Source organism: Budorcas taxicolor, chromosome 4 (assembly GCF_023091745.1).
Source record: "Budorcas taxicolor isolate Tak-1 chromosome 4, Takin1.1, whole genome shotgun sequence".
Classification (NCBI taxonomy): Eukaryota; Metazoa; Chordata; class Mammalia; order Artiodactyla; family Bovidae; genus Budorcas; species Budorcas taxicolor.
In genome coordinates this window covers 45,505,989-45,533,523 of record NC_068913.1, presented here as the reverse complement: position 1 = coordinate 45,533,523, position 27,535 = coordinate 45,505,989, and the positions used below count along the sequence as shown (strand labels likewise).

The 27,535-nt window shown below is 40.9% G+C and overlaps 2 protein-coding genes across 4 annotated transcripts in view; one reads left to right on the top strand and one right to left on the bottom strand.

The window, feature by feature from the left end:
* Positions 1 to 1,647: 1,647 nt before the first annotated feature.
* On the bottom strand, positions 1,648 to 23,872 carry LOC128046783 (3-beta-hydroxysteroid-Delta(8),Delta(7)-isomerase). Of its 3 annotated transcripts, none has more exons than XM_052638983.1 (2): positions 23,468 to 23,872; positions 1,648 to 2,812 (listed from the first exon to the last, which is right to left on the bottom strand). In XM_052638983.1, exon 2 carries the CDS (start codon positions 2,735 to 2,737, stop codon positions 2,045 to 2,047), a length of 693 nt encoding a protein of 230 aa, XP_052494943.1. In that variant the 5' UTR covers positions 2,738 to 2,812; positions 23,468 to 23,872; the 3' UTR covers positions 1,648 to 2,044. The 3 variants fall into 3 exon arrangements, with proteins under 3 accessions (XP_052494943.1, XP_052494944.1, XP_052494941.1); XM_052638984.1 differs by having other exon boundaries at positions 1,648 to 2,809; XM_052638981.1 differs by lacking the exon at positions 23,468 to 23,872 and adding an exon at positions 10,310 to 10,339.
* Positions 23,873 to 24,125: 253 nt separating this feature from the next.
* RSBN1L (round spermatid basic protein 1 like) overlaps positions 24,126 to 27,535 on the top strand; it is a 61,054-nt gene continuing 57,644 nt past the window's right edge. Inside the window, exon 1 of the mRNA XM_052639077.1 lies at positions 24,126 to 24,687. Within this exon, the coding sequence (XP_052495037.1) occupies positions 24,126 to 24,687 (562 nt within the window). The remainder of the gene's footprint in view (positions 24,688 to 27,535) is intronic.

Below are 27,535 nucleotides of genomic sequence, written 5' to 3'. Positions count from 1 at the left end.
ATCTATGGACAGAAAGTAGATTAGTGACTGATTAGGGCTGGCAGGAGAGTAGACGAAATAGGAGGTGACTGCTAATGGTATGTGACTTCTCTGGGGTGCCGAAAATGTTCTGCAATTAGATTGTTGGGATGGTTATACAACTTTGTGAATATGCTAAAAATCACTGAATTGTTAATATGCCAAAAATCTCTATAGAGTATGATTTATATTAAAATATGACTTTAACCACAATTCTGATTCAAACTAGCTGATAATGCATATTTATCTCTTTCCCCTCAAGAGGCCATAACACAATAATAAAAATTCGTAAAACCACAATATGAAGAGAATGCTAGAGGTCATACATGCCTGAGAAAGTACATTTCTAGAAGAAGGAAAACTTGTGGAGATGTTAGCTACTGAAACAAGAGGGCAGGGAACAGTGCAGCAGAGAAAGGCAGAGTGTGGTTGACGGGACAGCCACACTTTCCGCAGAACCTGGACGTATCTCAGTATGTGGTAGTTTAGTCACTAAGTCATGTCCTGCTCTTGTGACTCCATGGACTGTAGCCTGCCAAGCTCCTCTGTCCATAGGATTTCTCAGGCAAGAATGCTGGAGTGGGTTGCCATTTCCTTCTCCAGGGGATCTTCCCAACCCAGGGACTGAACCTCTGTCTCCTGCTTTGCAGGCAGATTCTTTATCAATTGAGCCAGCAGGGAAGCCCAGTGAAAGGATGAGCACCCTAGAACTCAGAGGACGACCTTGATACTCCTCTACCAGCTATGAAGATGGCTTAGGAATGGGGGAGGGGGGAGGGACTAGGGCAGTAATCTGGTTTTTAATTATTTTGGTTATTATTACTCCAGAAGAGGCCTGCCCACCTGGAGCTAGTGTTCCTTTAAGATCCAGGAGAATAAACTGGCAGTTTATAGGAACAGACTGAGTTGCCTCATTAAAAAGGCTTTAGTGACTGGCACATCCCAAGACAAAATTTGCTTTCACATGGAAAACTTGGTCTACTGCATCAAATAAATTTAACTCTTGCTACAGCTTCACTTTCTTTTACAGATTAAAAGAGATCCAGGCAGCCATGCCAAATTAAATTAAATTTTAAACTTCCAACAAAAGAAATCAGCCATATTTGCCAAGATTCTAGAGGGTAAACCTATATACAATGGGTGGGAATAACATGGGGAAAATGTCTGGTTTGGTTAAAAGAAATAACTTCCTAACAATTAGGGGGAATTCAAAAGTAGAACAGACTACTCTGTGAGGTAACAAATCTCCATTGATTGAGAACCTATGTGCTGATCAATGTTATATAAAACAACCATTAAGACTCGTAGCTCCACTCAAGGTTAGTTTCAGCATATGTTGGGGAAAAGAAGAGTTTTGTCTTAATGTCCTTCTGAGTTCTCTATCAAGTAATCGCTCTTTAGCTTCCCAAAGACTTCTCTGCGAGTACCTAGACTCAACTCACTCCCTAGAACTGGAGGTGGAGTCCTCACAACAGAACCCATCCCCTCACAATCACGCCAGAGGAGGTATGAGAGAGGCAAGCCTTTTTTTTTTTTTAGGGTCAAGATCTTTATTTCCTGATTTAAAAAATTGTCCCTGGGAGAATGGCATTGAAACATGTATACTATCATGTAAGAAATGAATCGCCAGTCTAGGTTTGATACAGGATATAGGATGCTTGGGGCTGGTGCACTGGGATGACCCAGAGAGATGACATGGGGAGGGTGGTGGGAGGGGGGTTCAAGGTTGGGAACTCATGTACACCTGTGGTGGATTCATGTCAGTGTATGGCAAAACCAATACAGTATTGTAAAGTTAAAAAAAAAAAATTGTCCCCATCACAGACTTCCTAGGTTCTCTTGTACCTTTGTCCCATTGGCTCCTGACTGGCTCCACATGGCTCCTTTCTTCCCACTGCCCACCCATCAACCTGAGTTTGACAGATCAATTCGATTTGTCCTTCCAACCTGTGGGAGCAAGGATTGGAATCTTCTGGCAGGTGGAGAGTTCCTCAATAGCCAGTGTTTAAGCCTAGTTCATCACTCTTTAGTTCTGCTTGCTCTTGGCTTTGGGGGCTTTGGCATCCAGTATGCTCTGGGCATGAGCAAGTTGCTTTATAGAATCCAGTATGAGGAGTCCAGGCAGCACCAACCACAGGGCATTCAAGAAAACAAAGTAAAACCAGAAGTAGAGTGGGTGGCCCAGCTCCCCGTGCTGGAATCCATCATGGTACTCTGTCAGGAAATAGAGCACATCTCCATATACCTGACCAACAGAGACCACAAGCTGTAGGACAAAGCGGAGGGGTTGATGGCGGAGAAAAGCAATCACCACCCACAGGCTGAGTGGTCCCCACAGGTAAGCCGTGACAGTCTCCATGCATATCATGAAGTTATCATTCAGGATGTATCGGCTGTCTCCCTTGGCATACTCTTTCCAGAGTTGAGATAAGATGGCTTGGTCTCCGAGAAGGTCCGCATGGTAGAGGCTGAACCAGCCCTCAATCACCAAGTGAATGAACCCACATACTGCAAACCAGCACAGGGACAGTCTCCGCCAAGTCCCCAGTGGGACGACCGCAGCACGCCCTGACAACAGCCATGTGGCCACAACTAAGACTCCAGAGACGGAGAATAGGCCAGCCAGGATATGCCAGGTGGGGCAGTCATTAGGCACAAAGTTGTCTAGTCTCAGATGCCGAGGCCAGTAGGGGTGCGTGGGGCTGGTGTTGGTGGTCATGTCTTTGTAGGTCAATAGCGTGTTTGCAGAGGCCTCTCCCACAGGCTCCTGGGTCTCACTAAGATTCCAAACCTTCTTTAAAAAAAAAAAAAAGTGTTTTTAGTTTAAGTTGAATGGTTTTATTGAGCGTTAACAAAAAAAAAAATTTTTTCCCCCTCGTTTGTGCTTCTGTACATGTGGTAAAATGTCTTCAAAAGGGATATTCACTGGGAGTAAGTTGACTGTAGTACATAACCAGAATGTTTCTCTGCCTTTTTTCTCCATGGCACTGACTTTTTTTTTTACAAGTCTGTTATCTTGTAGAATAATCTGCATTTTTAATTTTCTTTGTGATTTCATTTCAGATGGTCACTTCCTCAATAATACAAAGACCTAGGAGAAACTCTGAAATTACTTTCCTCACAGGCTTATTAAATTCTAAAAAGGTTAATTTCTTTCCAGGATTGGTCTGGGGGTTGAGGGGCTATGGTAGTTCTAGGGATAAAAAGAGAAACCAGATACATTCCCTTTGCTGAGATGCTGAAGCAGCAAGGTCGGCCCACTGGCCTGGCTCTAACACAGTTAGTGGCTTCGGTGGTCTACTTTCTCCACCTCTGCTGCACTCATGAACCCGGGTTTCCCTTCTTCCACTTTTAATCCCCAGCAAACAATTCCTCACATGGCTGTGAGTGAGGCTTTATGAAATCAGATCCCCCAGTTTTGTTTTTTTTTTAAACAGAGTTTGTGAGGTCTAGTCCTTACCTACCTTTTGAACTTCAGCCTGTCCTCATTACATCCTATATACAGATATTTATTTACAGGTACACAGATATTTATTAAGTCATACACAAATATTTCTGCAGTGCCTAATTTAAAATACATTGTTCTATATTATTTTAAAAAAATGTATCTTCTTTGTTGCTGCACTAGGGCTTTCTCTAGTGGTGAGTGGAGGCTCCTCTTTGTTGCGGTGCGCAGCCTTCTCACTGCAGGGGCTGTTCTTGTGGCAGAGCACAGGCTGTAGGCACGTGGGCTCAGCAGCTGCGCTGGGTGGCCTCTAGGGCATTCGGGCTTCCGTAGCTGAGGCACACAGGCTCAGCAGTTGTGGTGCACGGGCTTAGCTGCTTCGTACTATGTGGAATCTTCTCAGATCGGGGACTGAATTCATGTCCCCTGCACTGGCAGGCAGATTCTTAACCCACTGTGACACGAGAGAAGTCCTAAAATATAGTTTTAGACAAAAGAGAAAGATCTTTTCCTCATAGAACTTAACATGCTTTTGTTGCTTGAACAAGCTCAGCTCCCTCCAGAGCCCATCTCAAGGGCCTTTGCCCAAGCTCTTCCCTGCCTAGAATGTTTTTCTTTCCACTTCCCATTCCTTTTCTTACTGTTCTATTTAGTTTCTCTACTTGTGCAGTAGAACTCCATTTGTTTCTTTCACAGCTTATACCAGGAAGTGTGTGTGTGTGTGTGTGTGTGTATAAAGAGGTTTCTTTGTGTGTAATCCATCTATTCTGTAAAGCTGGATCACGTTCACTTAGTTTGCCAGGCAGAATAGCAAGAGTTGGACATGACTTAGCGACTAAATAACAAATATACTTCAAACTTTTCATGACTGTTAGCATATCATAGGGTTTCAATAAGCACTGGCTAAAAGAGTAAATCATGATTTATGTGTTATCAGATTGACCACCTGACATATCTTGATCTTAAAAAAATTAGTCATCTAATAAACGCTTTGAATGTAAAAAGTGTAATTCTGAGTCTCCAATGCTATCCCCTTTCTATATGGTGCTAATTTTTATAACAAGGTAAGCATATAAAAAGTATACATAGTTTCAAATATTTATCAGCTTACAGCAATATGATTATAAGTCATGGGTGAGGGAAAAAATAACCAGATACTCAACTGGACAGACAGGTTTTTGAGTCCAAAGGTAGCAAAGGTGTAGTTAAATGAATAGAGAGCAAAACCAAAAATTATTAAAAGAACTAGGGTAAAAGCAGAGAAAGGGGAGTCTCTTAATGAGAACAGAGGACATTATATCCTTGACTAAGAAGATACAGGTCGCAGACTGCTGTGCTGGTCATAAACGAGGGGACCACATTAGAGACAACAGATATATTCTTATATTCCAATTACCCTGTGGGAAAGCAACTTCAGGTATAGGCCCTATGATCACAGGTCAGTAGCATATTTTTTTATTCCTATCACTTAAATTCCTATTCATCCTGCTAACATTACACAGTGAATATAAAATACACATTCACAAAATACAGAACTTCCAGGCTAGATATAAGAATCAAAGATTTAAAACATCAAAAGTTGGGCTACCCTGGTGGTCCAGTGGTTAAGCATCTGCCTTCCAATGCAAGGAACATCGGTTCAATCCCTGGCCCAGGAAGATCCCACACACCAGGAAGCAATTAAGTCCCTGGGTTACATATACTGATGCAGCGCAACTACTGAAGCCCGCGGGCTTAGAGCCTGTGCTCCCCTACAGAAGTCACCACAGTAAGTTCGCACACCACAGCAAAGAGTAGACCCTGCTCCTAGCGCCAGGAGCAAACTCAATAAAACTAGCGGAGCAACAAAGACCCACCACATCCTTCCAATCTTAAAAACAAAGGTCTATAAAGTATTCTTTGATGGAGTAAACTGCATAATTATTGTATAATGGGCTTCCACATAAGAATTCATTTGAAGAAAGAATTCTTTTAGAAAGTCTGACAACTACTTATCTAAAGGACAGTAGAACTATTACAATGATACAGATTTTTTTTTAAAGTAGCATTTCAAAGGGCTATTATATATTTGTATAAGGCCAAAAATTATCAAATATTCCATGTCCCATAAAGATCTAAAATGCCCAAAATATAATATACATAATATACTTTGTACTGACATAATCATTACTCAATGTATTGCTGACTTTTGGATCTTGCTGACCTATAAACAGGCTTCAAATGGATAATTTTTTAGTGTATCATTTCTGACCTTAAAAACTGTGTTTTGGAACCTCAGGCAAGTGACTAACATATGTCATATATAAAAAGGACTGGTTGTACTTAGTACTTGAAGATTATGTAGCTAGAATAAGGCATGTTTTACCTGCAATCCTCTTGCAATTATGATATAGTATTAAACTGTTCACAGCTATGACTTCTTTTGGTAGGATCCTGTTTCTGATTTTAGTTTCACTTCTGCCTAATGGGATTAAATACTTTTCTTAAATATAATTTTTTCCCCTAAAACTGCTGCAAAATTATCACCGTATCTGTTTTGAGCTACAGGTATTTCCTAATTCCTTCTGCCTTTAACATAAACTATACCAAACACAAATGAAAGTTATTTGCAAAGTTTAATGTTTTAAAGAAGGAAAGTACTGGAAGTCAATAAATCAATTCAACATAAGTAAATTATTGAATCCTGAGACTGAGTAATTATAGGACATAAATAATTTGAAATCTTAAATATAAACCAACTCTTTTATTGCTTCTCATAATCTAATCAAGGCCTCTCAACTTTTTTAAAATAAATTTTTATTGGAGTATAGTTGTTTCACAAAGTGTTAGTTTCTGCTGTACAGCAAAGTGAATCAGCTACATTATATCTGCCCTTATTGGATTTCTTTCTCATTTAGGGCACCACGGAGAATACTGAGGAAGTTCTATATAGTAAGTTGTCATTAGTTATGTTTTATATGCAGTAGTGTATAGAGCCTCTACACTTTCTGATCACATAGCATGTACTCATTTTCTAGGGCTGCTATAACAAAGTGGCCCACTCTACTGCAATAATATAGGGCTTCCCTGGTGGCTTAGAGGTTAAAGCATCCACCTGGAATGCAGGAGACCCGGGTTCGATCCCCGGGTTGGGAAGATCCCCTGGAGAAGGAAAATGGCAACCCACTCCAGTACTCTAGCCTGGAGAATCCCATGGAGGGAGGAGCCTGGTAGCTTACAGTCCAAGGGGTCGCAAAGAGCTGGACACGACTGAACGACTTCACTTCACTTCTACTGTAATATGGAGGCTTCCCTGGTGGCTCATATGGTAAAGAATCTGCTGGCAATGCAGGAGACTAGGGTTCAATCCCTGGGTTAGGAAGATTCCCTGGAGAAGGCAACGGCTATCCACATTAGTATTCTTGCCTGGAGAATTCCATGGACAGAGAAGCATGACTGGCTACAGTCCACAGGGTTGCAAAGTTGCACGACTGAGTGACTAACACTGACACTAATATGACCTCATCTTGACCAGTTACATCAGTAATGACTCTATTTTCAATTGAGGTCACATTCTGAAATACTAGAGGTTAGGATTTCAACATAAATTGTGTGTGTGTGTGTGTGTGTGTGTGTGTGTGTGTGGTGGTGGGGGGACACAATTCAGTCTCTAACATACTGTAATACATATATATTTATTTAGAAATTATTTACATTCAGTCCTGCAGAAAGAATTATATATACCGTAGTCCTTATACAATTAGAAAATCTGAAAAGACCCAGGTCAAATATACATATGAATAGTAATCCTTCCTTTATGAACCCTAACAAGCTGTGTTGCACATTCTGTGGATTACATGCAGCTCACCAGTTTCAAGGATAGCATCATCTCTTCGGCTTGGTGCCTCCTACCTTCTAACATCTTCCCTCTGCTTCCTTAGCCTGCCTCTTCTGTCACCTTCCACATACCTGGCGTTCCAACCAATCTGAAGCATTTGCATGAGCTAGACCCTTTCTCTGTTCAACAACTCTGCACACGGTGTTTCCTATTGTTGAAATGTGCTCATTCTCTTCACTTCACATGAACACATAGTGAACTCCCAATCATTTTCTGAAATTCAGCTCAAATGTCATCTCTGGAAAGCTTTCACAGACTGTTCTGGGCAGCACAATGCACTTTTCCAGGGCACGTTGTTCATATCTCTATTATTGTAAATTTCTATTTAATATACATGTAACACACACATATATTTAGATTAAACTGATATTTGAACATTCTGACCTAAAAAAACGACGCAATTTCATGTGGTTCAACTTAATACTTGACAACAAATCCACTGAGAGTATGGACTGTATTTTTCATTTTTATATTTCCAGTGACTATAATGGAGTTTGACAAAAGCATATATATCCTTAGTACATGCTTCTTGAAATTAAGGAAAGGCTTAGACACACATTCCATTTTCAGATTTTACTGTTCAAGAATGGGTAGATATTGACTTGATCCTATATGAGTTTCATTGGGTTTATTTAGTTTAATAGTATTTTAAGTTACTTTCCCTTGCTTTTGTATCTCTGTATATGGAGAAATCTCTTCAAGAGAGACACTCATTTTTTAAAAAACAGAAGAAGCTATGTAAGTTTTGTTTGAAGCCAATACAAAAACATTTCACAACTTTACTGTTTTACTTTCAAAATATTTTTATGCTTTTGAAAAAAAATAATTAATCATAAAAAGGAATATAAACAGGAGAGCTAAATAAAGATATTAGTTGTATAAAGTAAGTGTGGTATTTTAAATCCCAACAATATTTTAGTAATAGCTAATATAAATCTAATTTTAGAATGTCAAATTTTTCACATTATTTGGTTTGTAGAAAAGCTGTGATAACTGAAATAGCATTTAAGTATTGCATGGAGAGTTAAAAGGCAAGGTATGGAGAAGTGTTCAGCTAGAGTTAGGAAGAAAGATGTGGTGAAGCCTGGGAGAAATTAGCAGGAAGTGAGACACAGATAAACATTTTCCCTGCTTCCTCATTAAGCACTTAAGTTAACAAAATGCATGCAGTGAGTCTTCAGCATGCCAAGGCAGTCAAGAGCAACACAGCTCAGAGTCTGGCTCTCATCCACTGTAGAGACTCTTCTCCTTTTATGGCACTTCATGTTCCTTATACTCAAATTAAAAAAAACTTGTTGCAGAGAAAACCACATTAAACATGTCATTATTTCATGTCTTCTTCTAAGTGCTCTTTCCTCAGCCTCAAGTCTTTTTCCATATTTTTGCCTTCTAATTTTTAAAAATTCAGCTCAAATATCATCATTTCTGGGATTTTCTCCCTCACTTCTCCAGCTAAAGCTGATGATCTGTCTTGTGCATTTTCACTGTATCCAGTGCATGCCATCATTGCATTCTTTTAACCACAGCGTGATAATTTAACTGTTGACATTTATCTTCTCAATTATATTACCACACAGTGCTGGGGACACTAGATACTTACTGCCATTTGTTACATAAATAAATTAGTAAGAAATGAAGTGAGAGTCTGGAATAACAAAGCACTGATGAAAAGCTTATTTGGAAACAGAAATTGTGACTACTGAGTGAAGTCCGGCTTGTCTATTGCTATATTCCTAGCATTTAAGTCTACTGCTTGGTACCATGTGGGTGCTTTGCAGGTTCTAGCAGGGGAGTGTAACTACTCATATACCCCTGACCAAAGAATGGTCTTCTTTACTAGGGAAGGTGGTTCTCTTTGAGTGTGCAGCTTTGGGAGGGACACGCATGGAGAGATGAGGTGGGAAGCGGACACTTGCCTGGCTAGTCAGATCAGCTGAAACAACCTTGGCAATTGAAGGAGTGATAGATGTTGCAGCCAGATTGCCTTCAGAGCCTGTAAGTATGCACTAACTAAATACTTAACACACATGGAAAATAAGAAAAAGCAGACTATCTAATAATGGAAGGTAAATTGAAGAAGGGCACCCGTAAACAAGTAGTAAGAGAAGTACCTCTAGTTTAAGAGGTAGTTATATCAAGGAATAAAGAAGCTGTAAAAAACAATAAGATCATTGATGAGCAAAATTTTTTTAAAAAAGTTACTAAATATAAATATGAACTGGGGGAAGAGTCAATATAAGTTCATGTAAATATGATTTATGCTTTCAATTAGAGTGGTCAAAGACATTAGCATGCCCACATAAATAAAAATAACACTGTTCTTTACATCTGCAAAATACTCTGTATCTTTTGCCACTAATGTATTTATGTTTTCCTGCTTAATGCCTCTACCTTGGGCATCAAAAGTCTTACTTAACCTCCAAAGGGAGTTAGCTGTTCATTTACAAGCATATCATACCACTCACGTCCAACCCTTTGCGATCCCAGGGACTGTAGCCCGCCAGGCTCCTCTGTCCAGGGAATTCTCTAGGCATGAATACTGGAGTGGGTAGCCATTCCCTTCTCCAGGGGATCTTCCCAATCGGGGGATCGAATCCAGGTCTCCCACATTGCGGACGGATTCTTTACTTTCTGAGCCACCAGGGAAGCCCATGACGGCATACCTGTACTTTATACTGGTGCTGCATTATTTTAGGATTGCTTTCCTATGATATACTGAAGCACTTAACTTGGTATCATCATCAAACAATATTTAAGAGGACCTGTGTACCTCTAATACTGATGCCCATGTACTGACAGTCCAATGTGAAGAAACAGAAATCACTGAACGTCTTTATCACTCACACTTTTCACATATCAAGGTAATGGGCAAGCTATGCTGGTAGAGTTTGTAAACTCAGATGGCAAGATAAAGACTACAGGACAAACTCGACCCAAGCTTACAAGAAATATACACATGGAGAACTTACCATCTTTGCTTGGCACTTGGACTTGTCCATCTACGCTGGCAAGGTTTCATGCCTTGGTATTCAAGGTTTCCAGGGACCTGATTTGTACCTTCTTTTTCTGTCCTCTCTCACTAACTCCCAGTGACATTATTTTAGAACTTAGTGTTTTCTACTCATTGGAATCAAACACAGGGATTAAACATGAGAAAGACTAGGACAAAAATCCTAAAAATAGCAATTATAATAGACTTAATTAGACCTTGTGTTGGATTTAAAAGTTAACTTTAAAGTGGGCATTTTATGGTTTTTTATTTTTTATTTTTAGTTTAGCTGTTTTAGTTATGCATCTATTTTTTAATCTGATGGTACACAGAAGCAATAGTTCATCTGACCGGAATCAAGAAAAGCCAGCAGTGGCATCTGAGGCAAGATACATGCTGCTTCATGGCTCTGTTCATTAAATATTCAGAAAAGCTTTTCAAATTAGAATCTGTGAAACTGAAAAGTGAAATCACTTTATGGCAGGCGAAGGTTCGCAGTTTTCTGGCCCTACTGACACACGCACAGACCGCCCTTCTGTGGGCCATCTCCTCCGGGAATCTGTCAGGCCTGCTTCAGGGTGCTCAGGTTACCCAGCTCTGTTACTGAGTCATAGAGTGTCTTGAGGGTTCAAGCCACTGTTTTTATAGATCTGTTTGTCCACACTCTCTCCCACTCTCACTTCCTCCCCTAAAAATATTCTTGGCCTCGTAGGAGATAAAAGCACTTGTGTCTACCAGCAACCAAAGAAACACTGCATCTTTTCTGAATGTGTTATTTCCTAAACATAATAAAATGGCATGATCAAAGTTTAGATTTAAAAGGCTTTTTTAAAGATGTTTTAAGACTTCTGTCTCCTCTTACAAGATAGGATACATTAGAAAATCGGTTCAGTGTCAGAATATGGAATTCCAGTTCAGTTTTGAAAAACACCTTGGAAGGATTTTCAAAACATAGGCTGACATGAAATGTTCACAAACATGAGGTTTACACAAGACACTAAGTAAACATCATCCCCCTACCTACAGTGATGGTCTGAAAGTGTGGCTGAAACTTATGAAGCAGACCACAGTTACTCTGGAGGTGAAGTTTTCCTGTTCAAGAACAAAGCAAAGGATAAGTGGCAAAGGAAACTCATGAACTGGATACAGGGTTGGGTTTCCAATCTAGAAATTCTATGAGTTTATCACCTCTATTTACACCTCTTTGCCACACTTAGGTTTCAAGGTTATACTATATACCTTATGCTCTACTCACCAATTCTTAGCTAAAAAGTTCCCTCTTTTCAGAAAACTGACTAGTACTACAAAACTTATGCTTTCCTTTTCAGAGATTTACAGCACTGAGTAAGGCTCCTGTCATACATTTTACAGGCTTCCTACCCTTTTCTTAAAAATAAGCATCAAAGTGATCTGATGTCTTTCCAAACAAAAATTCTGGCAGCAAAATTAATCTCCTGAGACATTATGGATGGTTTTCAGTTACTCTATTTGGCCCCTTTTCTTCTTTCTACATTCTTCCTGCTTGGTGGTTGCTGCTGGCTCTCCCAATGAATCCTTTAAACAGAGGGCACTCTCTCATCTACAATTATCAGCTTCCCCCAAACTTAAGAACATACTCAAACTGTAAAGACTACGATTGGGCAAGCAGTTTAAGCCACATTTGTTGTAAAATGATATTAATGGTTAAGAGTTCAACTTGCCTACAATGTTGAGTAAGTAAAATATGGGCTGAAAGTTTTACATTTTGATAGTTGAGGGTCTTTCTTTATCCTCACATCCAAGTTTCAGGCAGGGAGAAAGCGGGAAGGGCAAAGAGGCTAAATACCCTCTCGTACTCTTAAATAGCTGTCCTGAAAGCCTTGCCCAGACTTCCAAAACGTCACTGTATCCCTAGGAATAAGGAAGGTTGGGCGGTCTACGCTTTTTTTTTTTTCAAACTAGGCACATTGCACCTGAATGAAATGAAGTTAGGATAGTAAGGAAAAAAGGGGAACAAATATTAGCCATCTCTACTACAGCCATACTGAATTTGAGGTGCTTTTGACATACCTGTGGAAGATGCTGAAGTGGTTACAAACACAAGAGGACCAGGAGGTTTACAGATATACATTGGGGAGCTGTTACTATAAAAATAATTTACCAACTTTATGACCATTTTTGTCCCTTGGACTGCAAGGAGATCAGACCAGTCAATCCTAAAGGAAATCAACCCTGAATATTCACTGGACAGACTGATGGTGAAGCTGAAGCTCCAATACTTTGGCCACCTGATGCAAAGAGCCCACTCATTAGAAAAGACCATGACGCTGGGAAAGACTGAAAGCAGGAGGAGAAGGGGATGACAGAGGACGAGATGGTTTGATAGCATCACTGACTCAATGGACCTGAGTTTGAGCAACCTCCGGGAGATGGTGAAGGACAGGGAAGCCTGGCATGCTCCAGTTCATGGGATCTCAAAGAGTCGGACACGACGGAGTGACTAAACAAGAGCAACAATGTGAGGGGAAAAAAAAGACCCTCAAATTGAAACTTGAGAGTCTCTAGAGGAGGCACCTATAAACTATCATGAGAAGGAGCTGATATAATGAGCCTGAAATGTTCTTGAGATACACAAGTGAATAGTGGCAGTTCAATTTGAATGAAATTAAGATCATGGCATCTGGTCCCATTACTTCATGGCAAATAGATGGGGAAACAATGGAAACAGTGGCTGACTTTATTTTTGGGTGCTCCAAAATCACTGCAGATGCTGACTGCAGCCATGAAATTAAAAGGCAATTGCTCCTTGGAAGAAAAGTTACGACCAACCTAGACAGCATATTAAAAAGCAGGGCCATTACTTTGCCAACAAAGGTCCGTCTAGTCAAAGCTATGATTTTTCCAGTAGTCATGTATGGATGTGAGAGTTGGGACTATTAAGAAAGCTGAGTGCCGAAGAACTGATGTTTTTGAACTGTGGTGTTGGAGAAGACTCTTGAGAGTCCCTTGGACTGCAAGGAGATCCAACCAGTCCATCCTAAAGGAAATCAATCCTGAATGTTCATTAAAGGACTGATTTTGAAGCTGAAACTCCAATACTTTGGCCACCTGATGCGAAGAACTGATTCATTTGAAAAGACCCTGATGCTGGGAAAGATCGAAGGCGGGAGGAGAAGGGGAAAACAGAGGATGAGATGGTTGGATGGCATCACTGACTTGTGGACCTGAGTTTGAGTAAACTCTGGGAGTTGGTGATGGTCAGGGAGGTCTGGTGTGCTGCAGTCCATGGGGTTGAAAAGAGTTGGACATCACTGAGTTACTGAACTGAACTGAATTTGAATAATTCTCCCCTGATGTCCCCATATCCATCCTCTATTTATTAAAAAATTGTATTTTGGATACTATGAAAGTAGTGACAGTGTTAGTCACTCAATCATATCTGAGACCCCACAGACTATAGCCCTCCAGGCTCCTCTGTCCATGGAATTCTCTAGGCAAGAATACTGGAGTGGGTAGCCATTCCCTTCTCCAGGGGATCTTCCCAACCCAGTGATTGAACCCAGGTCTCCTGCATTGCAGGAAAATTCTTTACCATCTAAGCCACCAGGGAGTTGTATACTATACGGCTAAACAAATGCTGTTTGGGTATTTTAACTTTTTCATGTAATCCAATCTCGTAATAAATTGTCTTTTATTTTTTTAAGTTATTTTAATTATTTCTATACGCAACAACTCTACTTATAACATATGGTATATCTCAACCCTGGGACCTCAAATAGGTTCTTTTCTACTTCTTAAGAATGATTGTAATCAGGGTGAGGGAGAGGATTTACATAATCATCACAGTCTAGTGTTGATGGATGCCTGAGAAATTAACAGTGAATCTGTGGATCACTATGTTCTCTTGTCATATATTTATATGGATGCAAACTTGGTAACAATCTTATTTGTCAACAGAAAAGGCAATAATGTAATGTTATACAGCTTAATAAGTTTCCTGTTCTATAGTTAATTCCAATAGTTCTTTTAACAGGTTGGGTGTGGATGGATGCAATGCTTGTCAATAGTTGTTTTTTTTTAACTTCAGTAGTATAACAGAAGGCTTTCAGATGAATACAAAGAAACTGGTCTTAGATATTATGTTTTGTTCCAGTTCAAAAAACTTTTTGAAGTTTATTCAGAGTTGCTTAACTGCCAGGATTCTGAAGATAGTTACACAAGGATCAAAACTGACCCTCTGAGTCCTATTTACTACTCTATTATCCAAATATACCTTTTCTGCTAAAAGACAAAACTATGTCAGTATTTTTCTTAGAGTTCTGACCTTCCTTATATGAGGTAAACCTCCATAAAATCTCACGGTATACACTTGGCATTGTTTGACCTATTCAGATCTGCAGCTAGAGCTATTTTGTACTTTTGGAAATGAGCTATAGAAAGGTATTCTGAGTTGTATAAATTTTCAATGCATCAGTGTGCTAATACATTGAGAAAGAGTGAAACATTTACTAAGAAAGTCACAATGACTGAAATGCACATGTAGGTATAATCAGATTAATCAGAAAGCTAAAAGTTTTTTACTGCTTTGTGTATATACCATTGCATCATCATAGAACTATTCTATCAGTTCCTGGTGAACAACTAAGTTGGTTAATCAAAATTCAGGCTGAGTCATTAATTGATTTATCCATTCAATAAACATTTGGTGAGTGTCTAATGCATATAAGGCATTTTGCTAGAGCCACAACATAGAGTACTAATTACTATATGATCATGATATTGCTGAATGGCAGAGATACATTAAATAATATATAAAAGTGAATAAGAAAGACATGCTCCTTATCCCCAGAGAGCTTACTGTTTACTGAAGGAGACAGATGATAAAAAGGTAACAATTGTAAAATAGATATAATATGTGATAGAAAGAGAATGCTATGTCAGAAAATAATGAACAGAGGAAGGCCTGTCATGACATCTGAAAGAAGGGAGTTGGGGTGGGAGGGAGGAACCATTCCAGGCAAGGAAACAGCCTGGGCCAAGGGTCTGAGGCAGGACTGGGAATGATCAGGGATCAAAGAGAAAGTCGTGTGATTGATGTAGCAGGAGCAAAGGTGAGTGCGGAAGAGATGTTTACCCTTTCACATGGTATAAAGGTACAAATCCACATCCTAAAGCCAAGAGTCTGCAAAGTATATATTGCAGGTCAAATCTATCCTGCCTGTTTTAATAGTTTTACTGGAACACTGCCCTGCCCATTCATTTATATATCGTTTATGGTGCTTTTGTGCAACAAGCAGTAGTTGCTACAGAGAGATGCGGAATGCAAAGCCTAAAATATTTACTATCTGGCTCTTTACGGAACAAGTCTGCTGCCTCCTGTACTAAGTGTGGAGTAAATTAGAACTGACAATATGAAAGTTGAAAAGGTCAGGCTTTCCTAAAGCATAGAACCACTCTTTATAACTGCTCAATGCTGATTCACATAAGAAAGACACATAAAGATGAGCAGGTCAGTGTTATAGAGGTAGGGCTTTAAGATGTCCATTCCAGAAGGGTAGAAGAGATGTCTTTAAGATTAATACAGGGTTTCATAAAGCACAAGGACCTTTTATCCAAGGGGGTCAAGAACCTGGACAAGGCCCGAGGATAGTATAACTGCAAAGTAAAAATGCAGTTAGGCTCAGGAGTACTGGAGGACATTATATAAAGAAAAAAACTGATTCTTGCTGACACACTAAGCACTGCTAACATATATTTATTAAAGCTGGAAGTTTGCATGTATTTCTTTGCGTGCCTCTGTGCTCAGTCACTTCAGTTGTGTCCAACTCTTTGTGACCCCCTGAACTACAGCCGCCAGGCTCCTCTGTCCATGGGATTCTCCAGGCAAGTATACTGGAGCAGGCTGCCTGCCATGCTCTTCTCCATGGGGTCTTTCTGACCCGGGATTGAACCCACAGCTCCAGCATCTCCTTCATTACAGGCAGAGTCTTTACCCACTGAGCCACCTGAGAAGCCCATATATTTGCTTAGCATCTATCATTTCTAGTAACTGACAAAAGTAGGGCTGTGAGTTAACAAATGAATAAAACTCTTAGAAGCTACCTTAACCAAAGCAACTTACTTTTTTTTAGACTGGAACTCAGACTAGGCTATCTGACCCACAGGTATGTTTGTCTTGTCTTGAGTAGTTTCTTAGGATACCTCATATTAAAAAAAAAAAAAAAAATCAAGGGACTTTCCTGGTGGTCCAGTGGTAGATTCTGTGCTCCCAACATAGGGAGTGCAGGTTTGATCCCTGGTTGAGGAACTAAGATCCCACATGCTGCATGGTGTGGCCAAAAATATACATAAATGAATAAAAATAAATGCATACTCCCACTCATTAAAACATTTTGAAAAAAATCTAGATATTTAGCAATCTAAATATTTGGCTTGCTTCATTTCTATATTGCTACAATCAGCAATGTACCTTGTAGATATAGAAAAGGCATATAATTCTCAGTTTCCAGTCTTCACCACTTCCTATTATATTACATTCAGCCTGCCTTATTATTTTTTTAACCTATCAAGAACATTTGTTTGTAATCTCTGGTCCTCACCTTATAATGAAGATCACAAATCTGTTCTTTACATACTTCTTTTCAACATTTATTTTCTAACCATGTCCCAGATGCTATGCATACAAATACAAATAACACATCATCCTTGCCCTTCAGAAGCTCTCAGGCTAGAGGCTGAGACCAATGAGTTAAATGATCCTAGGCAGAATGCTGACAGCACAAAGGAAATCAACTCTACTCTGGCAGGTCAGGAAGCACAGTACTAGGGAGATGCTTGAACCCAAACTTGAAGGGGTATTCCAGGCAGAATAGACAGAGCAACAAGGAATGCTACTCTTTTGGCAATAATCAGAATAGATGAAACATTGTAAAGATGCAGGAGGGTGAGAGCGATAGGAGTGCTAAGGTTATATCAAGATTCATGTTGATGTATGGCAAAGTCAATACAATGTTGTAAAGTAAAAAAAAAAAGAATGGCTGTATTTACACTGGAAAGAGTGACTTTTATCCCATATGCAAAAGGGAATTAGTGAAGAGACTGTGGCACAATCAGGTTTATATTTTAGAAATATGATTTTGGAAGCAGCATGGAGGACAGTTTCTGATGGAAGACTTCCAGTTAGGAAGGTATCAACGACAAAATCCAAACTGCTTTGAGGCCTGAAGGCAAGAGGCAGCGATAGGAATGGAAAAGAGAAACTGGCTAGAGACAGTGACTGACTAATGAGGAAGATGAGGGTGAAAAAAATGTCAATAAAGACTACTCGCAAGCTTGTACTTGAATGATGAGGTATATAAAAAAAATGCAGGAGAATTAATGAATGGGAGGATGAAAATAGGTAGTATAAAATCTGAGGTGTAAGTGGCTACATACATGGCAATATCCATTTGGCATCTGGATAAGAGTCAGGAATCATGTGGAAGGCCAAGGCAGGAGACAAAGACTAGGAAGCTGTCAGCATTTAAAGACACCAAGATGCATAGTATCACAGAGGGGTGTGCAGAGTTAGACAAAGAGCAACTACATATTCCTAAGAATCCCCAACACTTACATGGAAGAGAGGGAGCAATGCTTAGCAGAGAAGCAGGTAGATGTGGGGCAGGGGTAGCAGTATAAAGATGAAGAGAATCAGAGTACCAGGAATTGAGGTGATGGCAAAGGTATGGTGCAGATTATATACATAGATTCTAGGCTGGATAGAGAAGAAAATATAGAAAGGATGAATTTGTATAGGGTTGCCAGATTTACTGGAAACTGAAAAGGGACATTCAGCTAGATCTGAATTTCAGATAAACAAAGAATACTTTTTCAAGTATAAACATATCCCAAATATTGTATAATACATACTTATACTAAAAATTTATTCACTGTTTATTTGAATTCAAAATTAACTGGGGGCAGGGGATTAACTGCTCGCTGGGTATCTGAAAATTGAACTGAGTGTCCTGTATTTTATCTGGCAATCATAATTAATTGAAAAGGAAAGATGTAGAGATGGGAGTTCTCTGAGGTTACAAGGCAAGGGCATATTGTAGAGGACTGAGAAAGCTGAATATTAAAAAACTGCAGTTCAGAATTTCAGAGATGGAAGAGTGATGAAAAGGATCAAGAAGGGGTCCATTGGAATTTGTGGCTGAAACAGAATGGAAATGTAAGTCCAAGGAGAAACACTGAGACAAGAAGAATAGTACATGGTTCATTAGCATGGACACTGACTTCAATTAGAATGATGGCTAGAGAGTAAAGGGGATGAATATGTAGTTAAGTCTTTAATAATTAAAAAATAAAGTAGAATATGGGAGAGATTAAAATATATATATATAGTCTGTATTCTTGTCTGACACATGACAGCCAAATGTCAGACAAGAAGATGGAGAAATAGGGTAAAGGAGAGTATGTTTTCATAGAACTGCTGTTGCAGAGGAGGAGTGAAAAGAGATGGAAGAGATGTGAGTAAAAAACAAAACAAGCAGAAAGAAATGGGGATGAGAAGAAAAGGAACAAACAAGTTAGTAACCTAGTCCTGACAGGGAGAGAAGGCTTCTCGAAGTAAATGAAGTGTAGCTTGAGCTGAGATCCAAAGGATGTGATGTCTTACAGGTACCTCATATTCATCAGCTGCAAGATCAAACAGCATCCCAAACTTGTCATATTTTTAGTGTTTCCTAGTTCAGTGAATGGTTGTACTGTCTGTCAAGTCATGCAGGTTAGAAATATAGGAGGTATTCGTGATATCTGCCTCCACTACATCCATTACGCAAACCATCACATAAGCATCAGGCAAAGAGAAAAGCATTCTATGCAGAGGAAGCAACATATGCAATATTCCTAAATTGAAAGATAGTATGGTGCATTCTGGAAATTAAAGACCATTTACTTTGAAATAGAAGAGGAAGGGGCTAGATCATGATGGGTTTTGTAGGTCAATTAAGGATTTTGTTGTTTATTTTAAGATCAATGGAAGCCATACACGGGTCTGAAGCAGGAAAGTGACATGATCAGACTTATGTTTTGAAAAGTGTATTTTGTGTAGAATGGCCAGCAGATTTGAGAAAATTAGAAAAGAAGAGTAGATAAAAGGCTAGTGCAATTATCCAGGTGAGAGGGGTGGTACTTGAAACAGGGTACCAACACTGGACATGGACAGAAGTGGATGGTTTCAGTGCTAGTTGCTGAGACCTGGTGGCTCAGACAGTAAAGAATTCACCTGTAATGCAGGAGATCTGGGTTCGATCCCTGGGTTGGGAAGATCCCCTGGAGAAAGGAATTGCTACCTACTCCAGTATTCTTGCCTGGAGAATTCCATGGACAGGGGAGCCTGGGAGGCTATGGTCCATGGGGTCACAAAGAGCTGGACACGACTGAGCAACTAATACTTAATACTTAGTGCTAGTAGAGATTACGGAGAAGGCAATGGCACCCTACTCCAGTACTCTTGCCTGGAAAATCCCATGGATGGAGGAGCCTGGTAGGCTGCAGTCCATGGGGTTGCTAGGAGTCAGACACGACTGAGTGACTTCACTTTCACTTTTAACTTTCATGCATTGGAGAAGCAAATGGCAACCCACTCCAGTGTTCTTGCCTGGAGAATCCCAGGGACGAGGAAGCCTGGTGGGCTGCCATCTATGGTGTCGCACAGAGTCGGACATGACAGAAGCGACTTAGCAGCAGCAGCTAAGAGATTAAGCCAGTAGGACTTGGTGATAATAGTAGGAATTCTCCCCTAGTCACTCAGTCGTGTTCGACTCTTTGCGGCCCCATGGACTGTAGCCTACCAGGCTCCTCTGTCCATGGGATTTTCCAGGCAAGAATACTGGAGTGGGTTGCCATTTCTTCTCCAGGGGATCTTCCCGACTCACGGATCAAACCTGGTCTCCTGCATTGCAGGCAGATGCTTTACCCTCTAAGCCACCAGGGAAGTCCTCTCAATGTTATTATGAATTATCTAGTTGTGAGCGAATGACTGATTCCAGGGGAGAGAAGAGATAACTGAGCATGTTTTGTAACAGTACTGCCCTTAGACTTGGGTAAGGTTCCTCCTCCTGCTACAAAGGGCAGGGAGTCTGTGAGGTCAAGGGGTCACGTCTACCAGGAACATGCACACCTCTTTCAGAGTGGCTAGATTTGAGGGCAGATGGAGCGGCTCATTACCCATCACTATTCGCAGGGGGTTTAGGGAGGGGCTTCCCTGGTGGCTTAGAGGTTAAAGCGTTTGCCTGCAATGCCGGAGACCTGGGTTCGATCCCTGGGTTGGGAAGATCCCCTGGAGAAGGAAATGGAAACCCACTTCAGTATTCTTGCCTGGAGAATCCCATGGATGGAGGAGCCTGGTGGGCTACAGTCCATGGGGTCACAAAGAGTCGGAAACGACTGAGTGACTTCACTTAGGGATGTGGACATGGCTTGAATATGTTGAGTGAGGTGGGTGAAGAAGCTTGGAATGGGAAAAGAATAGGGTCAGTCTGAGGACTCTAGAAGTCTGAGAATTCTAAATGTAAACTTGGCCTTCCAGATTATTATTTACAGAGGTTTGTGAACGTAGTAGAGTAGAATATATTTTTAATAATAGTTTGATGATTCATAACTTAAATATTTAGACACATGGTCTTTGAGAATTCCAGTTGAGCTATTTCAAATCTTGGAAGATGATGCTGTGAAAGTGCTGTACTCAATATGCCAGCAAATTTGGAAAACTCAGCAGTGCCCACAGGACTGGAAAAGGTCAGTTTTCATTCCAATCCCAAAGAAAGGCAATGCCAAAGAATGCTCAAACTACGCACAACTGCACTTATCTCACACGCTAGCAAAGTAATGCTCAAAATTCTCCAAGCCAGGGTTCAGCAATAGGTGAACCGTGAACTCCCTGATGTTCAAGCTGGTTTTAGAAAAGGCAGAGGAACCAGAGATCAAATTGCCAACATCCGCTGGATCATGGGAAAAGCAAGAGAGTTTCAGAAAAACATCTATTTCTGCTTTATTGACTATGCCAAAGCCTTTGACTGTGGGGATCACAATAAACTGTGGAAAATTCTGAAAGAGATAGGAATACCAGACCACCTGACCTGCCTCTTGAGAAACCTATATGCAGGTCAGGAAGCAACAGTTAGAACTGGACATGGAACAACAGACTGGTTCCAAATAGGAAAAGGAGTACGTCAAGGCTGTATATTGTCACCCTGCTTATTTAACTTATATGCAGAGTACATCATGAGAAACCCTGGACTGGAAGAAACACAGGCTGGAATCAAGATTGCCGGGAGAAATATCAATCACCTCAGATATGCAGATGACACCACCTTTACGGCAGAAAGTGAAGAGGAACTAAAAAGCCTCTTGGTGAAAGTGAAAGAGGAGAGTGAAAAAGTTGGCTTAAAGCTCAACATTCAGAAAATGAAGATCATGGCATCCGGTCCCATCACTTCATGGGAAATAAATGGGGAAACAGTGGAAACAGTGACAGACTTTATTTTGGGGGCTCCAAAATCACTGCAGATGGTGATTGCAGCCATGAAATTAAAAGACGCTTACTCCTTGGAAGAAAAGTTATGAGCAACCTAGATAGCATATCCAAAAGCAGAGACATTACTTTGCCGACTAAGGTCCGTCTAGTTAAGGCTATGGTTTTTCCTTTGGTCATGTATGGATGTGAGAGTTGGACTGTGGACAAGGCTGAGCGCCGAAGAATTGATGTTTTTGAACTGTGGTGTTGGAGAAGATTCTTCAGAGTCCCTTGGACTGCAAGGAGATCCAATCAGTCCATTCTGAAGGAAATCAGCCCTGGGATTTCTCTGGAGGGAATGATGCTGAAGCCTAAACTCCAGTACTTTGGCCACCTCATGTGAAGAGTTGACTCACTGGAAAAGACTTTGATGCTGGGAGGGATTGGGGGCAGGAGAAGAAGGGGACGACAGAGGATGAGATGGCTGGATGGCATCACTGACTTGATGGATGCGAGTTTGAGGGAACTCCGGGAGTTGGTGATGGACAGGGAGGCCTGGCATGCTGCAATACATGGGGTCGCAAAGAGTCGGACATGACTGAGCGACGGAACTGAACTGAACCGTACTCTTGCTCAGGCTCTACAAATTAGGGTCAGGCCTGATAAGAGAGTGTAAGAGTATAAAAGAGTATAGTCCAAGTAGTAACATATTCAGATGATAGTTCAGTTTAGCTGGACCCTTTGAGAGATAAGATTTTCCAGACTTTTGCATGGGTATAAATGATGTAAATTTCTTAGTGATTTCAGTGTGATTTAGAAAAGCTTCTTAAATATTGCAGAAGTTTAGAGTGCAGAAGGGATCTTGGTGGTCATGTAATAAAATTTTCTAACAATAAATAAACCAGAAGTTCTGACAGAAAACGAGCACCCTGACAGAAATCACAAAGGTAGTCAATACCACATAATTTCCAGCCCCATACTCTTTGTCCACTCTTGCACCATTGTTACTTTTCAGGTAGATATCTACTGCCAGTCAACTCCAAAAGTTTACACTTGTTTTTATTGTTTTGCATTTTTAAAAAGTACAGTAAATACTTTTCATTACTTTAAAAATTGGAGGTACCTCAAAAAAGTCTATAAAGCAATATTAAGTTTTGACTCCAAAATATTCTTAAAACCAACCCCCTTTATCCCTCAAAAGTGAACACAAAATTAAGAATTCCAACTTCATGAACTCCCAAGAAGTGGGAATTCTGGAAAGTTACTTTCAATTGTTTTCTACAAAGTTACAGGCAACTTAGGGCACCTTTTGGGATTCAAAATATTCTCTGATTGGTCATCTACTCATTTGACTACTTTTATATATATATATATTTCTTTGACTTTTTGGTCTCATGTAAGATCTTGGAATAAAATTATAATCGTACTCTTCACTTTGGTTGCAATTACTGTAACCCATCTCCTCAAATTCTTTATCTTCTAAGGTACAAATCAAAGCACACACTTACAAAACATCAAACACTCAGACTGCTAACTAAACGCTAAAATACACACAAAACCCTCTTTCTTTTCAAACATCTATAAACATCGCTATTGAATTTTTTCTTAAGGGTATCTGAATTATAATAGTTAAAAAAGAAATTTCTCTAGGAGTCTTACCTTCAAGCTGGATAGTAATCCGAAAGTTCTAGGTTTGCAGTTAGTTATTTTCCCTCAAGCATTAAAGATGATCTTAGCAAGACAGTAACGCATCTTGTCAGGACACCAAGCGACCTTTAGCCCCTCCCATCAACCGACTACTGCCTAATAGAAGGAAGGTTTTAATTTCCGGCAAAATTTTCTCTTCACAGCTGAGAATATGCGAAATTCGGCTTTTTGAGGGGGAAGAGAGAGGGGAGGGACCAAAAGGACCCCAGGGGAAAAGGAGGGGAAAGTGGTACAAGAAAAAGTCGTCGAGGCAGAGACGAGAGAGACCTGGGTTCGGACTGACTCGGGGTTTGGAGTGAAGGTTCCTCTCAGACATTCACTGGGCCCCCGAATTCACGCGGGCGACAACTCGAAGACCCTCCCCTCACAGCTTGCTCCGCCACTAACTACGCCTGGAGGACCTGTGACCTCCAAAACGGGTATGCTAGGCGATCCCCCACACAACTTCGGGTAGAGATTCGCGCTTTTGATTGGTTCTTGCAGATATCCCTCAGCGTGGCTCGCCCAATGGAGGGCCAGACCGATCCGCCCCTTCCCCGCCCCCCCAAGGAGAGCCCGCCCCTGCCCCGCGCCCGGGAGCCGAGGAGAGTAAATACAACAGGAGCGCAAAATGGCGGAACCGCCGAGCTTAACGCAAGGCGCCCCCGCCGCCGTCTCGGAGAAAGAATCGTTCGGCAAAGTGCAAGCCCCATCCCGGGACCCGCCGGGTCCTCTGTCCGCCAAGAAGATCCGGACTGAGGAGAAGAAGGCGCCGCGTAGACTGAACGGAGAAGGAGCCAGCAGCGGTAACAGCAGGCAGCTGCAGTCTCCCGCCGCACCTTCGCCTCAGAGCTATGGCAGCCCTGGGTCTTGGAGCTTTGCCGCTCTGTCCGCTGCCCCCTCCCCGTCGTCTGCTCGGAGCAATTTCTCCTCTGCAGGCACGGCTGTCCCCTCCGCTGTCTCTGCTTCCCCCTCTCAGCCGGTGCCGCGCAAACTGCTGGTGCCTCCTACGCTGCTACACGCTCAGCCTCCCCATCTCCTGCTGCCCGCCGCCGCCGCCTCGGCCGGCGCCAAGCCGCGCAGACCCAAGGAGAAGCGAGAGAAGGAAAGACGGAGGCACGGTCTCGGCGGGGCGGGCGACGCTGGCGGCGCCTCCCGCGAGGAGAACGGGGAGATGAAGCCGCTGCCGCGAGGTGGGTGCCGAAGCCGGCAGCGGGGAGGGGAGGGCGCCCGGGGTCCCAGGCACGAGCTCGCGCCCGCGGGGCGCGGGCTGGGGGCGTGGGGGGGCCGCGTGCGCCAGCCGGGAGCGGGCGGGAGGCTTCCCGTTCACTGCAGGCTGTTTTGCGGTCCCCGTGGGGACAGGAAATGGAGCCTGTAATTTCGGTCGCAGAGTGGGGAATGGCCGAAACTCATTTTCTGTATCGTTTTTGCCTCCTAGTTAATGCGCGGCAGGGTTTGTAGAACTCGATCTAGAGAACCCGCCTGGGTGTGTTTGGCTATGGAGGGAGATTTGAGGAAACGGGATCGGGAAAGGTTTGGTCTTGTAAAAGATGTGCTTGACTATTAGACCGTTTAGACATGGTTACGAATTTATATTTGTGACACTGGCTCCCAACGCCAGAAAATCCTATCAAGAAAAGGGGTGTGGAGAGTATTGGCGTCAGCTGGAAGCTACCAGAGGCCTGAGCTTTTCATCCCTATTAGGGAAATGAGGTAGTGTGCAGGGCCTGGAGTGTGCTGTTTCATAAGGTACCCTCCCTCCACACTTCTCTGCCTTAAGTATTTTGAGTGGTCCTGTTTGAAATACCACCCTTCAAAAAGAATTTTCAGCCATATTCTTTTTTTTTTTTTCTTTCTTGCAGCTAATGATAAAATCAGGAACATTGACTTTTTTTTGCCCAGACCAAATACTTGGCTGCAGAATGTTTTAGCATCAGAGAATGGCAGATTCTTTACTCTTTATTTTTTAAAGTTTATTTTTAAATGGAGGATAATTGGTTTACACTCTTGTGAGAAAGGCACATTCTTAAGCACTCTTTGCAGACAGGACTACACGGTCTTCTTTTAAAACGTAGGCTAAGCATATATAATTTTCAGAAAGTATTTTTGTAAAATAGTCCTGTTTAGCCATTTCGTGCACAATGTTTTGAGAGTGGTACACGTGGAGACTGGTTGAAAATTAGATTTTTATGTGATCAAAAGCTGAAAGCAGGTAATGATCTTTATTATAAATGTACATTGATACACGGTGTTGTCAAAGTATGTTTTAGGAAAAAAATGAGATGTCAAGCACTTTTAGCATTACTAATCTTTTTATTTTTTTAATTTCTGTTTTTACTTTATTTTACTTTACAGTACTGTATTGGTTTTGCCATACATTGACATGAATCCACCACGGGTGTACATGCGTTCCCAAACATGAACCCCCCTCCCACCTCCCTCCCCATAACATCTCTCTGGGTCATCCCCAGCATTACTAATCTAATGGTACCTTAGATCATGAAAAATTCTCTGTATTTTTTCGTAGTTTTAAAAAAAATGCTGCACCTGAGTATGTAACAACAGTGTTACTTCGATGGTCTGCCTGTAGCAAATTTTTGATATCTAAGCATAGCCATCAGGTACTCTGGCACAAGATAAAAGATCTCACAGCTTTGAAGAGTTTTGTTTCTAGAAAAGTGGTTTTGAGGATGGGATTTGTACTACTTTTAGTCTGAGATTTTAGGTGATTTTTGTTTTAAAGCAGTTTTGTTTGAATACATTTAAAAGTTGAAAGTGCCTGGAAGTCCGCATTTACAGCTCAATATTAGTCTTACTTGTGATGTGTAAACAGTGTAATTGCACTTCTAAGTTCTTTGAGGAAGTGAATATGAATATAACATTGTCAACGTATTGGAATGGCTGAAAATAAATAAGCATCTTTAATAATTCTAACTCAAAAACTGGAGCACATAAATCACTTTTAAAGTGAAATGGCTGTTAAAGAAGAAGTTTCCTAATCTTAAATTGCATTTAGAATCCTCTGTTTGCAGGCTATAGCTTACATTATTAAGCCTGAATATAAGCAATGATAGCTTTTACATTAAGATGTTTTTTCATGATTTATAGGTTTTTTGAATAGTGACTAGATAGTAACACCATGGTAAAATTTTCTTCTCTTTCTTGGATGGAAATGCTGTTTTTATAGAGAGAAAACTAAAAGTCATTGAGGAGGATTGCTTTTAGTGTCTTGATGGTAAATTTCATGATGAAAATCTGATTGAGCCCCCAAAGTCCATTAAACAGTTAAGCTCCTGTATTTATTAGTAGAATTTTTAAAAAATAAGTTTTCAGTCAGAACTGCTGCATTTTTACATTGGCTACCGTTCCAGCAGAAGTTATTTGGATGAAATGAAAGTGTGTGTGTGAAAAGAAGGGCATCTAGTAAATGTTACTTGAGTCAGAAGCATGATTTTTTTTTTTAAACCCCTTAGAAAAGATGGGTCAGTCCAGATTGAGGACAGATCTGTTGACAGCGTATCTGAAAGTTAAAAGTGATGGACAGGGGGATTATAAGAACTTACCAGTCTCAGCCCATTAAGTATAAGGACTGATGCCTCACACACCTAAAAACTCTGAGGCCATCTTGTCATAGTGCTGGAGCTGACTTGCATGATAGCCTTAGTCATCAAGTAAAAGTTAAATTTCTTTCTTATAAAAAGAAAAAGTGGAAAACATCTTAGATTTTTAAAATTATGAATAAGCAAGTTTTGCTGTATAAAGAGGTAATCCACTAAAGAGTTCACAGCCCATTTTCCTGTAATACTGATAAGTGTAGAAGATAAAAATGAATATTTGCTGGTGTCCTCCATTTAACTTACAGCAAAAAATAGAGCAGACATGTTACTAGAGAGTAAGCCCCCTTAACTGAATCCACTAACCAATAAAACTTGTATCGATTTTCTGATTTTTGTTAGCATTTTTGCTTTGCCTTTATTAACTTACTTCCTTAGAATGACCTTGCAAAGGAACAAAACCAGGACATTTCACTAATTTTTCGTC